The sequence below is a fragment of the Pelodiscus sinensis genome, chromosome 9 (genome assembly GCF_052426305.1).
Source record: "Pelodiscus sinensis isolate ZL-2025 chromosome 9, ASM5242630v1, whole genome shotgun sequence".
NCBI classification, from domain to species: Eukaryota; Metazoa; Chordata; order Testudines; family Trionychidae; genus Pelodiscus; species Pelodiscus sinensis.
The window spans coordinates 23,529,011-23,548,176 of NC_143060.1; the positions used below are offsets into that span (position 1 = coordinate 23,529,011).

Below are 19,166 nucleotides of genomic sequence, written 5' to 3' on the forward strand. Positions count from 1 at the left end.
CCTTTTTGAGTGAATGCAGAGTTTTGGGATTACTTCATTAATTAAATGTTTCACATATTCATTCTTTTTTAACTAAAATCATTTGGTTTTGGCATTGAAAAGAAAATAGAAAGTAGAATTTTACAACTAGGATTCTGTTACAATTAGTCTTTGTAGATTTATACCACATTTTCTGCTTGGAATAACAAATGAAAACACATCTCATCTAAGCTTTTTGGAATAAAACTTTACAAAGCATACCAACAGGGTAACCACATATGTTTTATAGGCAATTTTTAACAATGAAAACTCAAAGTAGCAGCTTAGCATAGCTTGACTGAACTTGATCATGCAAAATTGGTGAGATGAATGTTCTTTTGTGTTATGGTATTTGTCTAGCAGTTTCAATGTTATGGTGTTTTGATAGTGTTTACACAGTATGGGAGCCTTAAAGTCAATGGAGCCTCATCAGTTCAGTATTTCACCTGTTGAGATTGGGACTATTAATGATATTCCCCACCTAAATAGTTCTTAAGGAAAAGCATGAAAAGCACTGATAAGAAAACCAAACTATAGTAATGAGATGCAGCAGAGTTTGAGCATGTATTTTAGCATCTTAGCATATAATTGACTTTTTTCTTTGCCAGCATGTAGACCAAGTAATGAAAATGAAAATATTTTAAAAATATGCTTGGATAAATATAGAGGGGAATGCACTAGACTTTAAATTACATGATGGACTCTGGGACTTACAAATCCTGTGATTGCATCCTTCTACCCACATCATATATACATTGTTTGGCACACCTGAAAAAGGTATAGTAGAACCTCAGCTTTTTTAATTATTTTTTTTCATTAAAAAAGTATTAATTGCCAACTATGGTCTAGACGGTACTGGGTCCTGCTGTGAGGCAGGGGACTGGACTTGATGATCTCTCGAAGTCCCTTCCAGTTGTAGTGTTCTATGATTCTATGATTCTAACTCCCTATTGACACATTATGCTTAACTGTTTACCTGTAATACTCTTACTATCCTTCCCAGATCTGTTGAGCTAAAAAATTTGTCTCTTTCACCAATAGAAATTGGTCAAAAAAGCTATTTCCTCACCATCCTAGATATCTCTTTTAAAAAGTAACTTTTTGGCCTCTTTTAATAAGACATAGCTTAAAAATCTAAACCAATGATAATGATTGACAGGATTGAAATTGCACACTACTGTGATTTTTTGTAAAAGGTCCTAGTTTCCCAACTCCCTATAGTTGCCAATAGCTAACTTCTGACACCTGTAAAATACTTAAGGCACTGGGTTTTTTGGGGGGAGGAGGATGGTTGTGATGGCAGCACTACCCTCGGTGCTGCTGAGTGCTACCAAAACCTTACTCTCCATTCTTGCTATAAGTTGCCGAACTGAGTTCTCTTTAGAGCTCTAATGTGATTGTGCCCACAAGAATGAGTAGCCTACTACCATGATGCTAGTGGACTAACTACAGGAAAGGGGGCAAAAGACACATTAATTGGAATCCTGTCTCTTATATGCAGTCCTCTATAGCCTTATGGAAGTTACAGAGAGAGGTTAACTACCTTACAATAACTGGAGTCCTTCAAGATGCTTTTGTTGACATGCATGTCCCATGTGCACAAACCTAGAATATTTTAGCAAGCAGTGACAATTGGGGCTGCACATGAATCCTTCCCACCTTTTCATTGTCTACAAAAAGGGTATAAATAGCAGAGCAGCTCCAACCACATTCAGTTCCTTTGCTAATAGAGAAATCCAGACTCTATTAATGGGGCAGGAGGGCAGATATGGAGATCTGTGTGGACAATTAGGCTACGTCTACATTGGCCCCAATTTCCGGAAAAGGGATGCAAATCAGGTAAGTCAGAATAGGGAAATCCGCGGGGGAGCAATCTTTGTGCCTTAGCATTCATCTGAATGAATCATCTATAGGGATGGGAGGTTCTGTAGTTAAGTCTCCATATCTATTCAACTCTTAATACTAAATTGAGACTGCCAAGAGATACTAATAGAGGTGGAGATACCTGTCACTAGGAAATGGACTGAGAGCATCACACATTTTATCTGCATTAATACTTAATGAATACTGTTGAAACTATAAAGAAAAAATCTACTTATAAAACTTTTCAAAAATAATTTATATGTGGAAGGTAATTTTTTGGTTTTACTGTTTCACATCTGCAGTTCTAATATATCCAGTCTTGTGTGCTATGTACTCACATTTGGCAAACTATGGCACCAAACATAAAAATATAACTACCTTTATATATCATGTTATGTTTTATATTTACTCCAGAGCTACCATATTTGCCAATGTTAAAATATTTTCCCATGAATAATTCTCAAAATAAAATGATGTTTTAAAGGCGTTTAGCCCAAAGTAAATAGAGAATTGTGTGCGTATTCCATTGAATTCAAGTGTTTTAAATATATATTATAATTATAGACAGCAAAACTTTTATGTCTATCAAACTTTTCTTGAAAATCTACTCACAAAACACAAGAAATAAAAAAAATGACCAGATCCTACATCAGTGGGTCAGCAACCTTTCAGGAGTGGTGTGCCAAGATTTAACTTATTCACTTCTATTTACAGATCTGTGTGCTGCGTGATGGAGGGGGCATGCTGTGTATGATGATGATATTTCCTGAACTAGTTACAGCTAGGGAGAATGGTTTAATTTAAATTATTAAATAGATAAAGCGTTTTAACTTTCTCATATTAATTTATCAAACTTTATTCTAAACAAAAGTAAAATATTAATTTATGTCCAACAAAAGGTTCCCATGTTTTCTTGATTTATGGCAGGGGTGGAGAAACTTTTTTGGGCTGGGGGCCCCTGACCCACAGAAAAATCAGTTGGGGACCACACAAGTAAGAAGCAAAAAATACTCCTCCAAAAAACCCCAACCCTCACTGATGTGGCCCCAAACTTAGAGATTTCACTCTTCTGGCCCTCCAGCCCTATGGGACGAGGGGAAGGGACAGGGAGGACTAAGGTTCAGGGTTTCCCATAGGCCAGATTTACTTTTCTGGGGTTCCAGAGTCAGTGGATTTTGTCGCACTCCTCAAGCTCTGGGATGGGGACAAAAACGAGGGGTTCAATGTGCAGGACAGGGCGTCCAGTGAGATAGAGATACAGGCTCTGGGTAGGAGGTGGAGACGGGTTGAGGAGGGCAGGATCTAAAAGGGAGTTTGGTGGCAGGAGAAGGTGTGGGGTGAGGGTATGTGAGGGAGTTTGGAGGTTGGAGTAATGCAGAAAAGGTGAAAGGGTAAGAATGAAGCCAAATAGCTAGTTGGGGAGAGAGGCAAATAAGTGGGGAGTAAAGTAAAGTGCAGTTTCTGCAAAGTAAAATTGTATCCCCCTCACATCTTCCCTCTGATCCAGCCTCACTCCTCTTGGCCCCATGATCCCCCGCAAGCTTGATCCCCTGCATTGCCCCATGTCCCTCAGTACAACTTCTGCCCTCTCCAATTCTGCACCCACATCCTCCTTCACCCCCCCAACCTCCACATCCCTTTGCCCCCAGCATGCACACCAGCAGGGCAGCAGCACTGGGACTCCCAGGCCGGGGCTGCTTGGGGCTGGTCCCAGTCTGTGTGGGCACAACGGGGCACTGGGAAAGAGGCTTCCCACCTCCGCACACACCCCATAGGGAGCAGCGTGGGGTAGCCCAGGTCCCAGCACCCCACAGAGGCAGCAGCAGCTTGGGAACAGTTGCCCAGCCCCGGATCCGTAGAGCAGCTTCAGCCCCACCCCCTTCCGGAGCAGGGAGCAGAGCCTGTAGCAAGGGGTGGGGGCATTAACTTCTTAGATTCTGGGAGCTGCACGCCTAGGCTGGGCAGGGCAGCCCCAAAGACACGAGCTCAGTGCGCGGTCATGCCACCCGCTTCACTTGCTGGCTGCCAGGCCCTATGTGGTCACGCCTCCCACCCCCACTTTCGGCTTGTCTATCCAGCAGGAAGCCAAAGCTGGTTCTTCAGCCTGAAGCTGCATGGCTACCGCAAGACTCCAGTCACTGCACGGAGTGTTTGTGTGTGTGTGTGGAGGTGAGGGGGTGGGGGATTGGAAGCAGAGCTTCCAACATCACTCAAAATTGGCTCACATGCCACTTATGGCATATGTACCATAGGTTGCCAACCCCTGGCCTAGGTATACCACATCCACCGCTTCTGCCTTATCCACAAGCTATCAGATTGGTTTGACATGCTTTGTTCTTTACAAATCCATGCTGGATGTTACCTATCACCTTATTATCTTCCAGATGTTTGCAGATGAATTCCTTAATTACTTGCTCCATTAATGTCCCAGGCACAGAACTTAAACTGACTGGTCTGTAGTTTCCTGGGTTCTGTTTTCCCTTTTTATAGATGGGAACCTTATTTACCCTTTTCCAGTCTTCAGGAATCTCTCCTGGCTTCCATGACTTTTCAAAAATGATAGTTAAAGGCTCAGATACCTCCTCTATCAGCTCCTTGAGTATTCTAGGACGCAATTCATCAGGCCCTGGTGTCTTAAAGACATCTAACTGTTCTAAGTAATGTTTAACTTGTTCTTTATTTATTTTACCTTCTAAACCTACCCCTTTCTCACTAGCATTCACTATGTTAGGCATCCCATCACCATCAATCTTCTCGGTGAAAACCAAAACAAAGGAGTCGTTAAGCACCTCTGCCATTCCCAAGTTTCCTGTTAGTGTTTCTCCTTCTTCACTGAGTGGTGGGCCTACCCTGTCTTAGTCTTCCTCTTGCTTCTAATATATTTGTAGAATGTCTTCTTGTTACCCTTTGGCTGTGTTTAGACTGGCAAGTTTTTCCACAAAATCAGACTTGGCAGCTGTCTACACTGGCCGCTTGAATTTCCGGAAAAGCACTGACAATCTCATGTAAGATCGTCAGTGCTTTTCCGGAAATACTATGCTGCTCCCGTTCGGGCAAAATTTTTTTTCCGAAAGGCTTTTGCACAAAAGGGCCAGTGTAAACAGCATAGTAGTGTTTTCCGCAAAAAAGCCCCGATCGCAAAAATGGCGATCGGGGCTTTTTTGCGGAAAACCGTGTCTAGATCGGCCATGGACGCTTTTCCGCAAAAAGTGCTTTTGCGGAAAGGCATCCTGCCAATCTAGACGTGCTTTTCCGAAAATGCTTTTAACGGAAAACTTTTCCGTTAAAAGCATTTTCGGAAAATCATGCCAGTGTAGACGTAACCTTGATGTCTCTAGCTAGAATGAGCTCATTTTGTGCCTTTGTCTTTCTAATCTTGTCCCCGCATTCGTGTGTTGTTTGCTTATATTTATCCTTTTAATTTGACCTACTTTCCACTTTTTATGTGACTCCTTTTTGATTTTTAGATTATGTAAGATCTCCTGGTTAAGCCAAAGTGGTCTCTTGCCATACATTCTATCTTTCCTACGCAGTGGAATAGTTAGCTTTTGGGCCCTTAATAATGTCCCTTTGAAAAAATGTCATCTGTCTTCAGTTGTTTTTCCCTCTTAGTTTTGGTTCCTATGGGACCCTACCTACCAGCTCTCTGAGTTTACCAAAATCTGCCTTCCTGAAATCCATTGTCCCTATTTTGCTGTTCTCCCTTCTACCATCCTTTAGAATGATCTACTCTATGATTCCATGATCACTTTCACTCAAGCTGCCTTCTACTTTCAAATTTTCAACCAGTTCCTCCATAGTTGTTAAAATCAAATCTAGAACAGCTTCCCTCCAGTAGCTTTCTCAACCTTCTGAAATAAAAAAAATGTCTCCAATGAAGTCCAAGAACTTATTAGGTAACCTGTGCCCTGCTGTGTTAGTTTTCCATAGTTTCAGCTATGTCCGGATAGCTGAAGTCCCCCATCACCACCAAATCTTGTGCTTTGGATGATTTTGTTAGTTGTTTAAAAAAAGCCTCAGTCATCTCTTCTGCCTAGATAGGTGGTCTGAAGTAGACCTTGAGCATGACATCACCCTTGGTTTTTTTATCCCTTTTAACCTAGCCCAGAGACTCTCAACAAGTCTTTCTCTTATGTCTATCTCGGCCTCAATCCAAGTGTATACAAGACAACACCTCCTTCCCTTTTTCCCTATCATTCCTGAGCAAGCTGTACTCTTTTATACCAATATTCCTATCGTGTACTTTCCCACCAAGTCTCTGTGGGTATGTCTACACTAGCTCGTTAATTCGAGCTAGGTAGGCAAATCAGGGAACCGGGGTTGCAAATGAAGCCCGGGATTTAAATATCCCAGGCTTTATTTGCATGTTCCCGTCTGGCTGCCATTTTTAAATCCCCCTTAGTCCGAACGAACTGCCTGCGGCTACACGCGGCAGTTTAAAGTTAATCCGAACTAAATCCTTAGTTCGGATTAACTGTTACTCCTCGTGGAATGAGGCGTACCAGTTAATCCGAACTAAAGATTTAGTTCGGATTAACTTTAAACTGCCGCGTGTAGCCGCGGGCAGTTCATTTGGACTAAGGGGATTTAAAAATAGCGGCCAGACGGGAACATGCATATAAAGCCTGGGATATTTAAATTCCAGGCTTCATTTGCAACCCCGGTTCCCTGATTTGCCTACCTAGCTTGAATTAACGAGCTAGTGTAGACATACCCTATGATACTATGTCATAGCTGTGTTTATTTATTAGCACTTAAAGTTCTTCTTGCTTATTTCCCATACTCCTTGCATTTGTATACAGGCATCTAAGATACTGATTTGATTTTGCCCCCAAATTCTGCCTAGTCCCTCTTTTATCTCTACTATTATAGCCCATGCTCATCTCCCAGGTTTCCATGTTTTTCACTTACCTGTGGGCTTTGGTCACTTGATCCTATTGGACATTTGTATAGGCATTTGAGCCTCTGTTTTCCATGTACACATTTTTTAAAACAATATGTAATCTTCTGGTTTGAACTAAATTTTAGAAAGTTTCCATTAAAGCAGAAGCTACTTAAAATAGAGCTTGACTGATGTCAGCTCTGAAAAACTAGCAAGTTCAACATCATGTAACTCTACTCATTGTATGTAAGTGGAAAATAATCTCAACATTATGAAAGAACCACTTCAGATCATGCACATGTTAATATAATGACCTGATAGTAAAATATCTGTTATTGACATGTTGGATTATAATTATTTGAAGACATAGTTGGATTCTTCATTCCTTAATCTAGACAAATTTCACCCAATAGACCTTTGGTTACTTTATGACTTATCTTTTATATCAAGATTTACTTGAACTCTTCTAATGTGCAGTCATTGCATGGTAAACTCTTATGTGTGAGTTAGAACAGCAATATTTCAAGAGCTCCCTTTTACTTCATTGAGACCACAGATTTCAAAAGAATGATCATACCAATGATACTCTTGTGTTTGTTCACTCAGGCTATGTCTACACTACAGGGCTTTATTGGAAAAAAGGTATGAAAATTGCGCTCCACAGTTTGTGAAGCTTTTTCTGATAGTTTTTTTGAAAGAGGCTTTTCTGAAATTTGGCCAATCTACACAAGGCCAAATTTTGGAAAAAAAACCCTTTTTTGGAAGAGCCCTTCTTACTTGTGGGAGGAGGAAGACAGGGCTTCTGAAAGAGCATGTTTGCTCTTCTGCAAAAAAAGCAGAAGAGCAGATGCGTTCCCTGGACAAGACAGAGTTTTTAAAACCCCATAGTCTAGATATAGTCTCAGTTATAAGGGCAAAGAGAATTGTTAAGCATAAAAAAAGAACTTGGCTTTGCACACATTTCCCATTCTAAGTTACCTTCAAATATTCCTTTTTACTTGGAAGTAAATTCTTAGTACAACTTGAAAAAAAATTAGTTGCATTATTCTCTACTAACTTGAATGAGAGTCACCTGTTTAAATCCCCATGCACTACAGCAAAAACTTAATATGCCTAATTTAGATCATACTCCATTGTTCAAAACTAGTGTTTCACTATTGTAGCTAAATATCAAACCCTGTCATCATTCAGGATATGTCTTATCTGAACACTTTAATTTAAATTTAAAATAAAAACCAACACAATAAAACATGTAATTGAATATCAGCGAGATCAAAGAAACAGAAAATAGCTGTCAATTGATCTGTTCTTGTAATAATGACACAACTAATATAATACATAACATCTATTCAAAATTATTGATTATATATAAAATATTAATGGACTCATGATAAATTACTACACCTGGTTGGAAGCTCGGTGGACAGTTGTCCATTGGGGCTGGACAGAAGGGAAGAGTAATTTTTAAGGGATGTACTAATCTGGCAAGTATTGGTGGCCTAATTCTGCCAGGTGCAGAGAATGTGCTAAAAGGTGTTGGTGATCCTGGCTGCTTAGCATTTCATCAACTAAAAGCCTGAAGTTGCTATGCAAAGAAAATGAAGTAAAAGTTTTGTTATCCAGCATGGTGGAAGAGTAGGAAGTACCAGTTAATCAAATATTCCAGTTAACTCAGAGTTATACTTACAATGGAATACCAATTTTCAAAAATTTAGACTACAATAAAATGAGTAAAGTATAAAATAATGTACAGGAACTTACCAATCCAGGAGTAGTATTGCACTGCAGAGCGGTTGGTTTCTTGAAGCACTTAGGTGTATACAGATAAAGGTTTTGATATAATAACATCGTATATAACATCTTATGATGCTACAGATCACTATTGGCAGCACATGGCATACACACAGATCACTAAAATACACTTAACACTAAAAACTATATTGCACAAAATTTAATCTTCCTTTTGCGATTCAGAAGGTGCTTCAGGATCTTGCAGTGCCTCAGAGTTATCATTAACAATATCAAGAAAGTGTAAGAGATTGGGTTGCATCTGTTATGACCCCATGCTACACTCTGGAAACTGTGTTTTTTTTTAAGTAAAGCCCTGATATCAGCTTACTTGCTTTTTGCCTTTTACTTAAAAGTAGAGTGCAGAATATGCAACTGAATAACATCCTGGTTAGTTTACTAGTTCTGTTTACTAAATTGAATAGTTGCATTGGGAGATATAAGAAATGTCAGTGAATAGAGCTTTCCAGTTCATACAGTGCCAGATAACAGAGCTTTTACAGTACATCACATGGATTTTACACTCTTTTTCTGAAAAAAAAAGTTATAAAAGTGAAACAGCAAATAAAAGTTCCCACATTTGGGCTTCCCAAGTCTCTTTTTGCAGGTTTATCAAAACACACAACAAACCAATAGACAAAAACAAGTACTATGAAGCTATTCTAAGATTTAAGAGTCTCCAAGTCTTTCATTGAGCATGGTCTTGCCTCACCCACTTTTCACTATAAAAAGTTTGCAGAAATCACTCTCAGAACATGCCTCTTCTCATCATAAGTAGCATTAAGCTTTGATAGTAGACTTCACACCCACCTTCTGAATAAACATCCATTTATCTGCAACACTTCTTGTTGTCTAATATGTCCTAGTGGGACTGGTGTAGAGAAGAACATGAACTGATGCCTCTTACATTCTGTTTCAATTATTATGCTGCCCAAATAATTCTCACTGTCCCAGTGATAACCTCACTGTTCTTTTTAAGTTAACTCATGGGGATTCTATTTGCAAACAACGTAGGCTGTTTTCTATGTTCATTTTCAGGACTTCCAGTAATTAAATCATTTTCTGTACTCTCTGGCTGGCAGCTCCCAAATCTTCACGTTCAGAACTTTCATATATTTTAGGAGCTCACTGTCACAATCAATAGTTGTCTATTCATTCACAAGATGATAAAATAGGAGATTTTGTGCTGCATCAAATTATTTGAAGTCTAACTTGCAGTTCCTTCATTTGCTACCCTCTTCTCCACTTTTCAAGTGTTTTTTTTTCCCTAATGCAATACCATGGTACTTTGCAATGTACTATCAATTTCCTTTGGTAAAGTACTTCCTGTCTCAAAGTACCTGAAGTGTAGGAGACCGAAGAGAGTTCAGTCGTCAGCCTGTACATGTCTTAAAAAAAATCCAGATGATAACATTTGTTTCTGTAGGGGGGATGGATAGCTCAGTTGTTTAAGCATTGGCCTGCTTAACCCCAGGGTTATGAGTTCAATCCTTGAAGGGACCATTTAGGAATGTGGGGCAAATCTGTTAGGGATGGCATTTGGTCCTGTCATGGGGACAGGAGACAGGACTCAATGATCTCTCAAGGTCCCTTCCAGCTCTATGAGATAGATATTTCTCCATATATTACATGTCTTCATTTTAATACCCTTTACTCCAGATATAAAAAAATGGGTGGTGGCAAAATTATATTATGCTTTCCTTTTGAACTAGTATAAGTTACTCAAAGGGAATAGAAGAAATTTCAACAGATATGTCTTAGAAACCTAAAAACATGTAGCTGTTTCAAAGATATCGACTGAGTCATGTCAAAGTCTTTCCTTCTTCTTTGATAAGAAGTAGCTTTAATTTCCTCCTTCTGCACAAAGGTCAACTAAATCTTATCCTATAAGTTAGTAATATGCCAGGCTAGAAATACTATTACAAAACTTTGATACGATCAGAAAGCTTTTCTTTAATTGTGAAAGTAGCTTTTTCAAAAACAGATTTTGAGCTCTGAATAAATGTTTTTCACCTATCAATGATGGCAATGTCTATTTATGGCCTCACTTGTAAACATTTGCAAGTTTGAATCTGCTAAAGTTTATCATGCATAAATGCAGCCATATTGAATGTTTATGACTTGAATCCAATAGAATGAATCTGACGTTATGGATTTCACATTGTAATAAACTGCATTTAGAGAATCACAAATATTTTAAGAGACCAGTAAAAACTAGGAAAGAAATGGACAAAAATCAGGAAGACTATGAAAGAAGCTTACTTTTCCTTTTAATAAAGTATTTAAAATATACCTTTCTTCTGTTAAAGCAATTCAATAATTACAGAGAACTATCATATGAATTTGGGCCACTTGAGGGAACTGTTCTACACCTAGTGCAAAATTATTTCATTATCTGCACATCTCTGTATAATCAGACAGGTGAAAATGCTCTTTTTGCCACATTTGTAAGAACATAGGAACATAATATAAGAATGGTCATACTGGGTCAGACCAAAGGTCCATGCAGTCCAGTACCCTGTCTGCCAACAGTGGCCAATGCCAGGTGCCCCAGAGGGAGTGAATCAAACAAGTAATGATCAAGTGATCTCTCTCCTGCCTTCCATAGCCACCCTCTGACAAACAGAGGCTAGGGACACCATTCCTTACCCATACTGGCTAATAGTCATTTATGGACCTAGCCTCCATGAATCTACCTAGTTCTCTTTTAAACCCTGTTATAGTCCTAGCCTTCACAACCTCCTAAGGCAAGGAGTTCCACAGATTGACTATGCGCTGTGCGAAGAAGAACTTCCTTTTATTTGTTTTAAACCTGCTGCCCATTAGTTTCATTTGGTGGCCCTTAGTTCTTATATTATGGGAACAAGTAAATAACTTTTCTTTATTCACTTTCTCCATATCACTCATGATTTTATATACCTCTATCTTATCCCCCCATAGTCTCCTCTTTTCCAAGCTGAAAAGTCCCAGTCTCTTTAATCTCTCCTCATATGGGATCCGTTCCAAACTCCTAATCATTTTAGTTGCCCTTCTCTGAACTTTTTCTAATGAACCTTTTCTGGAGTACACAGTATTCCAGATGTGGGCATACCATGGATTTATATAAGGGCAATATTCTGTCTTATTCTCTATCCCTTTTTCAATGATTCCTAACATCCTGTTTGCTTTTTTGCCTGCCGCTGCACACTGCGTGGACGTCTTCAGAGAACTATCCACGATGATACCAAGATCTCTTTCCTGATTAGTTGTAGCTAAATAAGCCCCCATCATATTATATGTATAGTTGGGGTTATTTTTTCCCAATGTGCATTATTTCCCAATCCACATTAAATAAATTACAAACATATTTTAACGTATTTCAGTGAAACTAATTATAATTAGTAATAATTTAATAAGAGATCATGAACAAGTTTACAGAGCTGGTTTTGGCTGAAGTACAGGTTGAACCTCTCTAGATCGGCACTCTCGGGATCAGACCAGTGCCAAACCAGAGAATTTGCTGAACCATGGGACATCAATATTGTCTAGCACCATTACTAACATTAGCAGCATTATTAACACTTCCAGTACTTACTGGGCTCTTAGAGGATATTTAGGGGTAAATTAGAGCTAAATAACAGCACCAAACACTGAGATCCAGGAATGGTGGCTGTAAACAATCTTTATTGGACCACGGAAAACATGGTCACTCCCATGATAATTGGACATCTGGCTAACTAAAATCATGCCAAACCAGGGATGTTACTGGAACCAGAGTGAGCCAGATTAGAGAGGTTCAACTTGTAGTGATTTTATGAAAAGATGGCAATACTGAAGAATGTATTTGCAGTGAATCCTGACCTGATTCCTTGAAAAGAAAGACTTATTTTGAGTTTTACCTTCTCTCTTGATGCTTCCTAGCATCATTATCCTTTTTAAATACAGCTGTGGACAAGGATAATGATTTCCAACATATTTCTGCAGTACTGTTGAATTCCTTCTTGGTCTGTACACTAACAACTATTAGTTTTTTGTATATTCCTGCTACTATTTCTATGATTTTTTTGCTTCTACAGCTATCAGTCTACTTTGTATACTCAAATCCAAAAAACTTCCAGCTGCAGAGATTGTCAATTACTCATTTTTATATTGTGCCTAAGCCAATTTTCTACAAAACAGCATTTTCATCATCACATCATGAATTCTGCTGGCTAGTCAATAGTTTTTGACACTGAATTCCTAATGAATGCTTTGACTTAATTTCAGGATACAATCACCACTGCATTTATTTTCTCTATAATGATGGCAACATCTCTGAAAACCAGTGACAGCCAGTTAGCTAAACAATTCTTGCCTTTGAAAAATTAGTTGTTTTTCAAATTATGTTTATTAAATCCTCCCCAAAATTGTTTCTGACAATGCCTGAAATTATACCAGCACTCTATATTTTGATAAGCATTTTGATCTATGAATAAAAAATCTCATATAGCTGCAAATTTACAGCATGGAAAAAGTTTTGTCATTGTCTTCAATAAGAAAAAGATTGGACCTAAATTTTTTAAACTTCATTTGTCATGTCTAAAGCCTGGTAATCTCAGTGTAGCATTTTACTAAAAAAAGTTATGCATAAAGCTTTGAGAAGACTGTAAACCTGCCACAATGCTAATAAGATCAAAACAGAAAAGGAATTCCTATGTTTAATATTTATGTTAAGTTTAATATTTAAATTTTTTTGGTTGTTCAACCAGTGATAAAACAGATCGAAATACGCATACAATCTTTTGTATTGTGGTTTAACATTAATGGGATAACATGATTTTTTAAAACCAAAATGGCTAGCAATAAGCTCAGAAATGCCACTTACACTACACAAATATATTAGTTTTTAAAATGCATTGTACAATTCATCATAGTGAAAAACACCCCTTATCTTTTATACATTCTCACTGCAGGCAGATCACAGCACAGTTTTCTTTTAATCTTATCACTTGCTACATTTCATAGACCTTACTTTTGTGAATAATGGGATTAATAATTCAATTTTCCAGTCCTGTTGAATCAGAAACTGATGTAGCAAAGACTTTATAAAATATGAAGTTAACTTCACTACCCTCATTTGAAAAAACATGGACATCTCTTATAGTAATCTAACAATCTTTAATTTCTACTAAAACATTTATTCTGGTCCTAAGCACCTCCACTTTGCTCCACAAACACAGTCCACAGCAACAGTACCATCTTAGTTCACTGTTGTCCTGCTCTGTTGAGACTGAGGCACATTAGGGGCTCAGATCTTGAGTATCCTGGAAAGTTTTAATTGCCTTTGACATTACATGAAATTATACAATAATAATAACATGCCCTATATCGGTGTTTCTCAAAGTGGTCCGAGAAAGCTGCTACTGGGCCACTCAGGTTTGTTTACTTACCAGCTCTGCAGCCACAGAACTCCACGACTCCCCTTAGATGCAAACATTGAACCACAGCCAATGAGAGCTGTTAGGCTCCGTTGCTGTGGAGCTGGCAAGTAAACAAACTGAAGCGGCCCAGTAGCAGTTTTCTCAGCGTGGTTCCATGGACCACTTTGAGAAACATTGCCCTAGATATTTAATATACACAGAATAGAACAGTGTAGGAAATAGCAAAGGAACAGTTTCTAGTTATGCAAGATCTGCTTCTGGACTGTCAACAGATCAACTCTGTCTCTGATATTTTTCATTTTGCAAATGCATTTTAAATTCATCTTTTAAATTATATAAAGTTAGATTATATCATATAGTTCATTATTACAATATAGTTCATTCATGAAGTACTTTTGCTTCTCTTACATTTCTTCTCTTTGACTCTAAAGGTGTGCAATTCCTATTTTGTAGACTGCACCTTGAATAAAAGCCTTTTGTTTATTTTATTACTTTTCTACATCCCCACTTAACCATGACAGTCTCATGAGCCCACTAATCCATGTCTACACTGCAAGATAAGGTTAAATTTATTAAGAATGACTTTTTAGCACTCAGTTTTGTAAAGTTGAAGATGCATGTGCCCACTGTGTGCAAGAATTTGATGTAGTTCGAAGTAGCACATCCCCAGTAGAAAGGCTACCATTGACTTTGAGAATGATGCACTGTGGATAGCAATTCTACAATTCCTGTGCCTCCTTGCATTCTGGGTTATGTTCCCAGTGCATGCTGGGACCAAAAATGTGCCACAGGTGGCTTTAGGTACATGTTGTCAGCACCCCATAATGCACTTGTTTCCCCCTCCCCATTCCTTTCTCCCCTGCTTAAGTCCAATGGCAGTCTTTTTGCACTTTTTTTTCACTTGGTTATCCATGCAGATGCCATTGTAGCATAAGCATGGAACTCAGCATGGATCCCATTGAGCATCAAAGCATGATGATGATGAAGTTAACCTTTGTGGACCTAAAGCTGTTCTGTAATTCTCTCGCCTTTATTGAATCTCCTTGACTTCTATGTCATTGGCCAGTGAACACTTTACTCTGGGTTATATTTTACTCCCCTTCAGTAAGTCCAGTGGGGCAGGAGAACATTAGTCACCTTGTTGAGACTCTAGTGATTATTACCCTGATGGAAAAGGGAGATAGGGCTGATAGTGCCACAGAAGACACAATGGATTGGTCCTCTGTCCCTTCCCCATTTCTACTCCTGTAGAGGATTAAAGGATTAATTTTACTTTGTTTTTTGCCTTTCCATGTTTCATAGCAGAGAAAAGCACAGAAACCATAATCCTGCATCTCTCAAGAAAAAGTTTTGTGCCATCTTCCAACTCCCTGGAGAACTCTTTGGATTCATTAGGGGAAGAAAGTTCAGTCAGGAAGGTCATTTCCCCCTGCCCTTCCCTTGTGGATATTAGTAAGAAAAAATAATACAGACTGGGACTGTTCCTCCTCCCACTTCATTATGGGGACAGTCATGGCTGAGGCAGTTCTGTTAGGGCGTGTCTAGACTACATGGCTGTCAACGGAGCCCTGTAAAGTAGTTTACTCGACATAGTCAATGAAGCGGGGATTTAAATAATCCCTGCTTCATTAAAATAATAATGGCTGCTGCGCTGTGCTGACAATCAGCTGATCTGGCACCGCGCTGCAGTCTAGACGCGGCACGGTCGACAAGGGAAGCCTTTGTCGACCGCTCCTGTAAGCTTCATGAAACCGCTCCTGTAAGCCTTGTGTAAGCCACCATCACTTAAATCCCCACTTCATTGACTATGTCGAGTAAACTACTTTACATGGCTCAGTCGACAGAGCCATGTAGTCTAGACACACCTTTAGAGTGATTCTAATGGAGACACACTGCTAAGGGAACGAATAAAAAGAAATAAAGGGGTCAAGGCCTTTATATGGATGTTCCTCAGGTCTCATAGAACCTTTTGGGGGCAAGTGTAGGGGAAGGCTCTTCAACATTTTTTTGCATGACTTCTATGAGGAGAATCGCACAGCAGTGACTTCCTTGAAATCCTTTCTATGAGTTTCTCATAAGTTTTGATGTTTTGGAATGTTTCTTTCAGAAAAGCTAAATACATTCTTTCATTTTATTAGATATTACAGAAAAAGGTTTACAAAAGGCACAAGAAGTGCTTTGTTTATCATAAGCCAAACCAGCAGTTTTCTAGAGCTAACACCACACATAGTACTCAAAAGTAAAGGCAATGCACAACTAAACCCGCTTGTATGCATTTGTACACTTTGTTGAGAGAAAAAGAGATACACACAAACCAGAGCACAGTTTCAAAGAAAGAAACTAAGAAGAGAGTACAGTATACAGCTCAAGGAAGGACAGACTAATGAATGAACAAAAGACAGGGAAGAGACAAACTCAGCAGTACCAAAAGCAATACTGCCCAATATCAATTCAACTTATTGATATGACAATGTAAAAGTCATGATTCCTGAAGAGTGAGAGTACCCAAACATACTTTGTGAATGTATGTGGATACTGACCTGGGCTTGAGACAGGACTAGAGGTAGTAGGCTCAATAATTTCTACAAAAAGGGAAAAGGAAAAAAAGAGAACATTTGGATATTAATTACACATGGAACACAGATACAAAATGAGACAATAAACAGTCATGCAAGAGACACGCATAGGACCTTTTATTGAAAGAGTCAACAACCACCAGGGATTCGGTGAAAAACATGCAATAAACCAAACCTGTGTCATGAGGTACACAGCACTGTCTTTTAAAACTATTTTATTCATGCAACACCAGTGCACAGGTTACCACATTCCAGTATGCAAATTCCCATTCTGCCAGCTTCATAAAGCTATCATTACAGTTCTCAAGTCAACATTTGCAAGGAATTCTTTTTGTGAAATACTGAAATCTGCATAAAAAGGCTGTCTTTCACCCTAAGTTTTTTGCAAACATAAGTAGTGACAACGACTGTGAACTTAAAGAATATGATTAAGAGAATTCTGGCATTTTCTTAGTGAACTTGTGGAAATAACTTTTTATTATCCCATATATATACTGTTTCTAGAAAACATACATTGAAAACACCAATATCAAACCACATTTTGAAGAACTTTAATTTACTTGGTGTAATACAAAGAATAGTAAAAAGGAGCTATAGACAATTCCAAAATTCTCCACATTTAATGCAACAAGTAATTAACTTTATGACTTCCCACTATCTTGCTATGGTAGTATTTTATACTCCACTTTTTCAATTTCTTTTTATTGGCTTTTAATAGTGCTACACAAACCAAACATACCAATCTTAATAAATATTCCACAGGTACAAAAAACTAGTAACATTTCAAGCGACAACTTAATGCTCTTAATTAAAAAAGATTTAACAGTAGCATTACCTAAATCCAAAGGATCCTGAGCTATATAATGAAAATACCATGAAAATATAATTCAATAGCTTAAAAAAGATATGAAATAACTAGTAAGACAACAGTAGACATGCAAATCATAGGAAAAAAGCTTCACTTTGTCTTCCCATTTTCAATTTTCCATATTAGCTACAATACTCAATTTAATTCCATGAAGGTAAGATTTATTCAAAATGAAACAATACCCAACATTTTCTGAAAGAGAGACATTTAATTATAAAGATGGTTTCTTTAACAATAAAATGCATTTTTAAAATGTGCACTATTTTTAATACATGTTAGTAGTGTTACAAATTAAAAATCACATAAATTCATTAAATAAACCAGAATGTGATATTTAAAATAGATATATTCTGAATTGACACTTCTATGATATTGTACATTGCATTTTATTAATATATACTGATTTGGGAATTTACATCTGCAATGCAGTAATTTTACAATTCCTTTTGAAACCTAAAACCCATGCAGTATGAAAGACTGACATTTTGTGCCATACACTATGGTTCATATAAATGGATTTGAAGCTACCACTTCCTACATATTGCTTAGAGGCAGTTCACTAAGCCTGCTGATAGGGGCTGGGGTGGGAGAGGGACAAAAGGGGAAGTTGATTGAGTCCCAGTGACTCAAAAGGGCCTGGGTCTTCTCGTTGCCATGGTCGCTGCTGCTGCAGTAGTGGTAGTACTAGTCAGGAACTCTGGGCCCTTTAAATCACCACTGGAGCCCTAGAGCTGCCCATGTGTGACGTTTTATATGTGACAGGTTTCAGACATAGCTATGTTACTCTGTTTCAGCAAAAACAATAAGGAGACCAATGGCACATTATAGACTAACAATTTTATTATGGCATATGCTTTTTTGAGTTGTAGCTCACTTCATCAGATGCCTGAAGTGATAAAAAGTAACAGATACAGGTTGAATCTCTCTGCTCTGGGACCCTCGGGACATGACCTGACCCAAATGAAGGTGATTTGCCGGACCAGGAGAAGTCCCTCTCTTCTTGGCCTGTGTTAAAACTGCTGCCTGTCCCACACACCGCCACTAGGGCTCCAGGCCCCCCTGCTGCTGCCTGGTCAGCCTGAGCTCTACAGCTCCCTCTAGCTCAGCAACTGTCTGGGCTGCATGGCTGAGGCTGGAGCTTCTTGGCTGCCACTGTGGCTTGAACTCCACAGCTGCGGCTGGAACTGCCAGCTGGAGCTGGAGTAGTGCGGCTGGAGCCAGAGCTACACAGCCACTGCTAGCCCACTACTACTGCCCAGCTGCTGGAGACAGATTTTTCTGCTCCCCCCCTTCTTCCCCAGGCTCCCTATACATGTATTCTGTGGTCTATATATGCAGCAGGCCAGAGAGAATTGGTTAAAGGAGGTAGTAGGGATACAGAGGTTGGAGTGATGAACTGGCTCTTATGTAACACTCCCAGCTCTATATTCCAACTATCTGGTTTTTTGCTTTCACTTCGTGCATCTGATAAAGTGAGTTGCAATTCATAGAATTCGAGAGGTCATCGAGTCCAGTCTTCTGCCCTCACGGCAGGATGAAGCACTAGCTACAGTAGACCATCCCTGATAGGTATCTATTTAACCCCCTCTTAAATATCTCCAGAGATGGAAATTCCACAACCTACCTAGGCAACTTATTCCAGTGTTTAATCACCCTGACAGTTAGGAAGTTTTTCCTAATGTCCAACCTAAGTTTAATTTTCACCAGACCGTTGTGTATAGGTGTAAACAGGTCCCTCGCCGACCGCAGGGAGAGGGGGGTCCGGGCCCGCC

At 38.9% G+C, this 19,166-nt stretch overlaps 1 protein-coding gene across 2 annotated transcripts in view; it reads right to left on the bottom strand.

Annotated features, from left to right (window-relative positions):
• Positions 1-19,166, bottom strand: part of NEGR1 (neuronal growth regulator 1) — a 692,522-nt gene that overhangs the window by 63,563 nt on the left and 609,793 nt on the right. The window contains exon 8 of one of the 2 annotated variants that reach the window (XM_006121060.5): positions 16,491-16,532. The exons of the other annotated variant lie outside the window; for it this stretch is intronic. Coding sequence (XP_006121122.1) covers positions 16,491-16,532 — 42 coding nt within the window. The remainder of the gene's footprint in view (positions 1-16,490; positions 16,533-19,166) is intronic. 2 annotated transcript variants of the gene reach the window in all.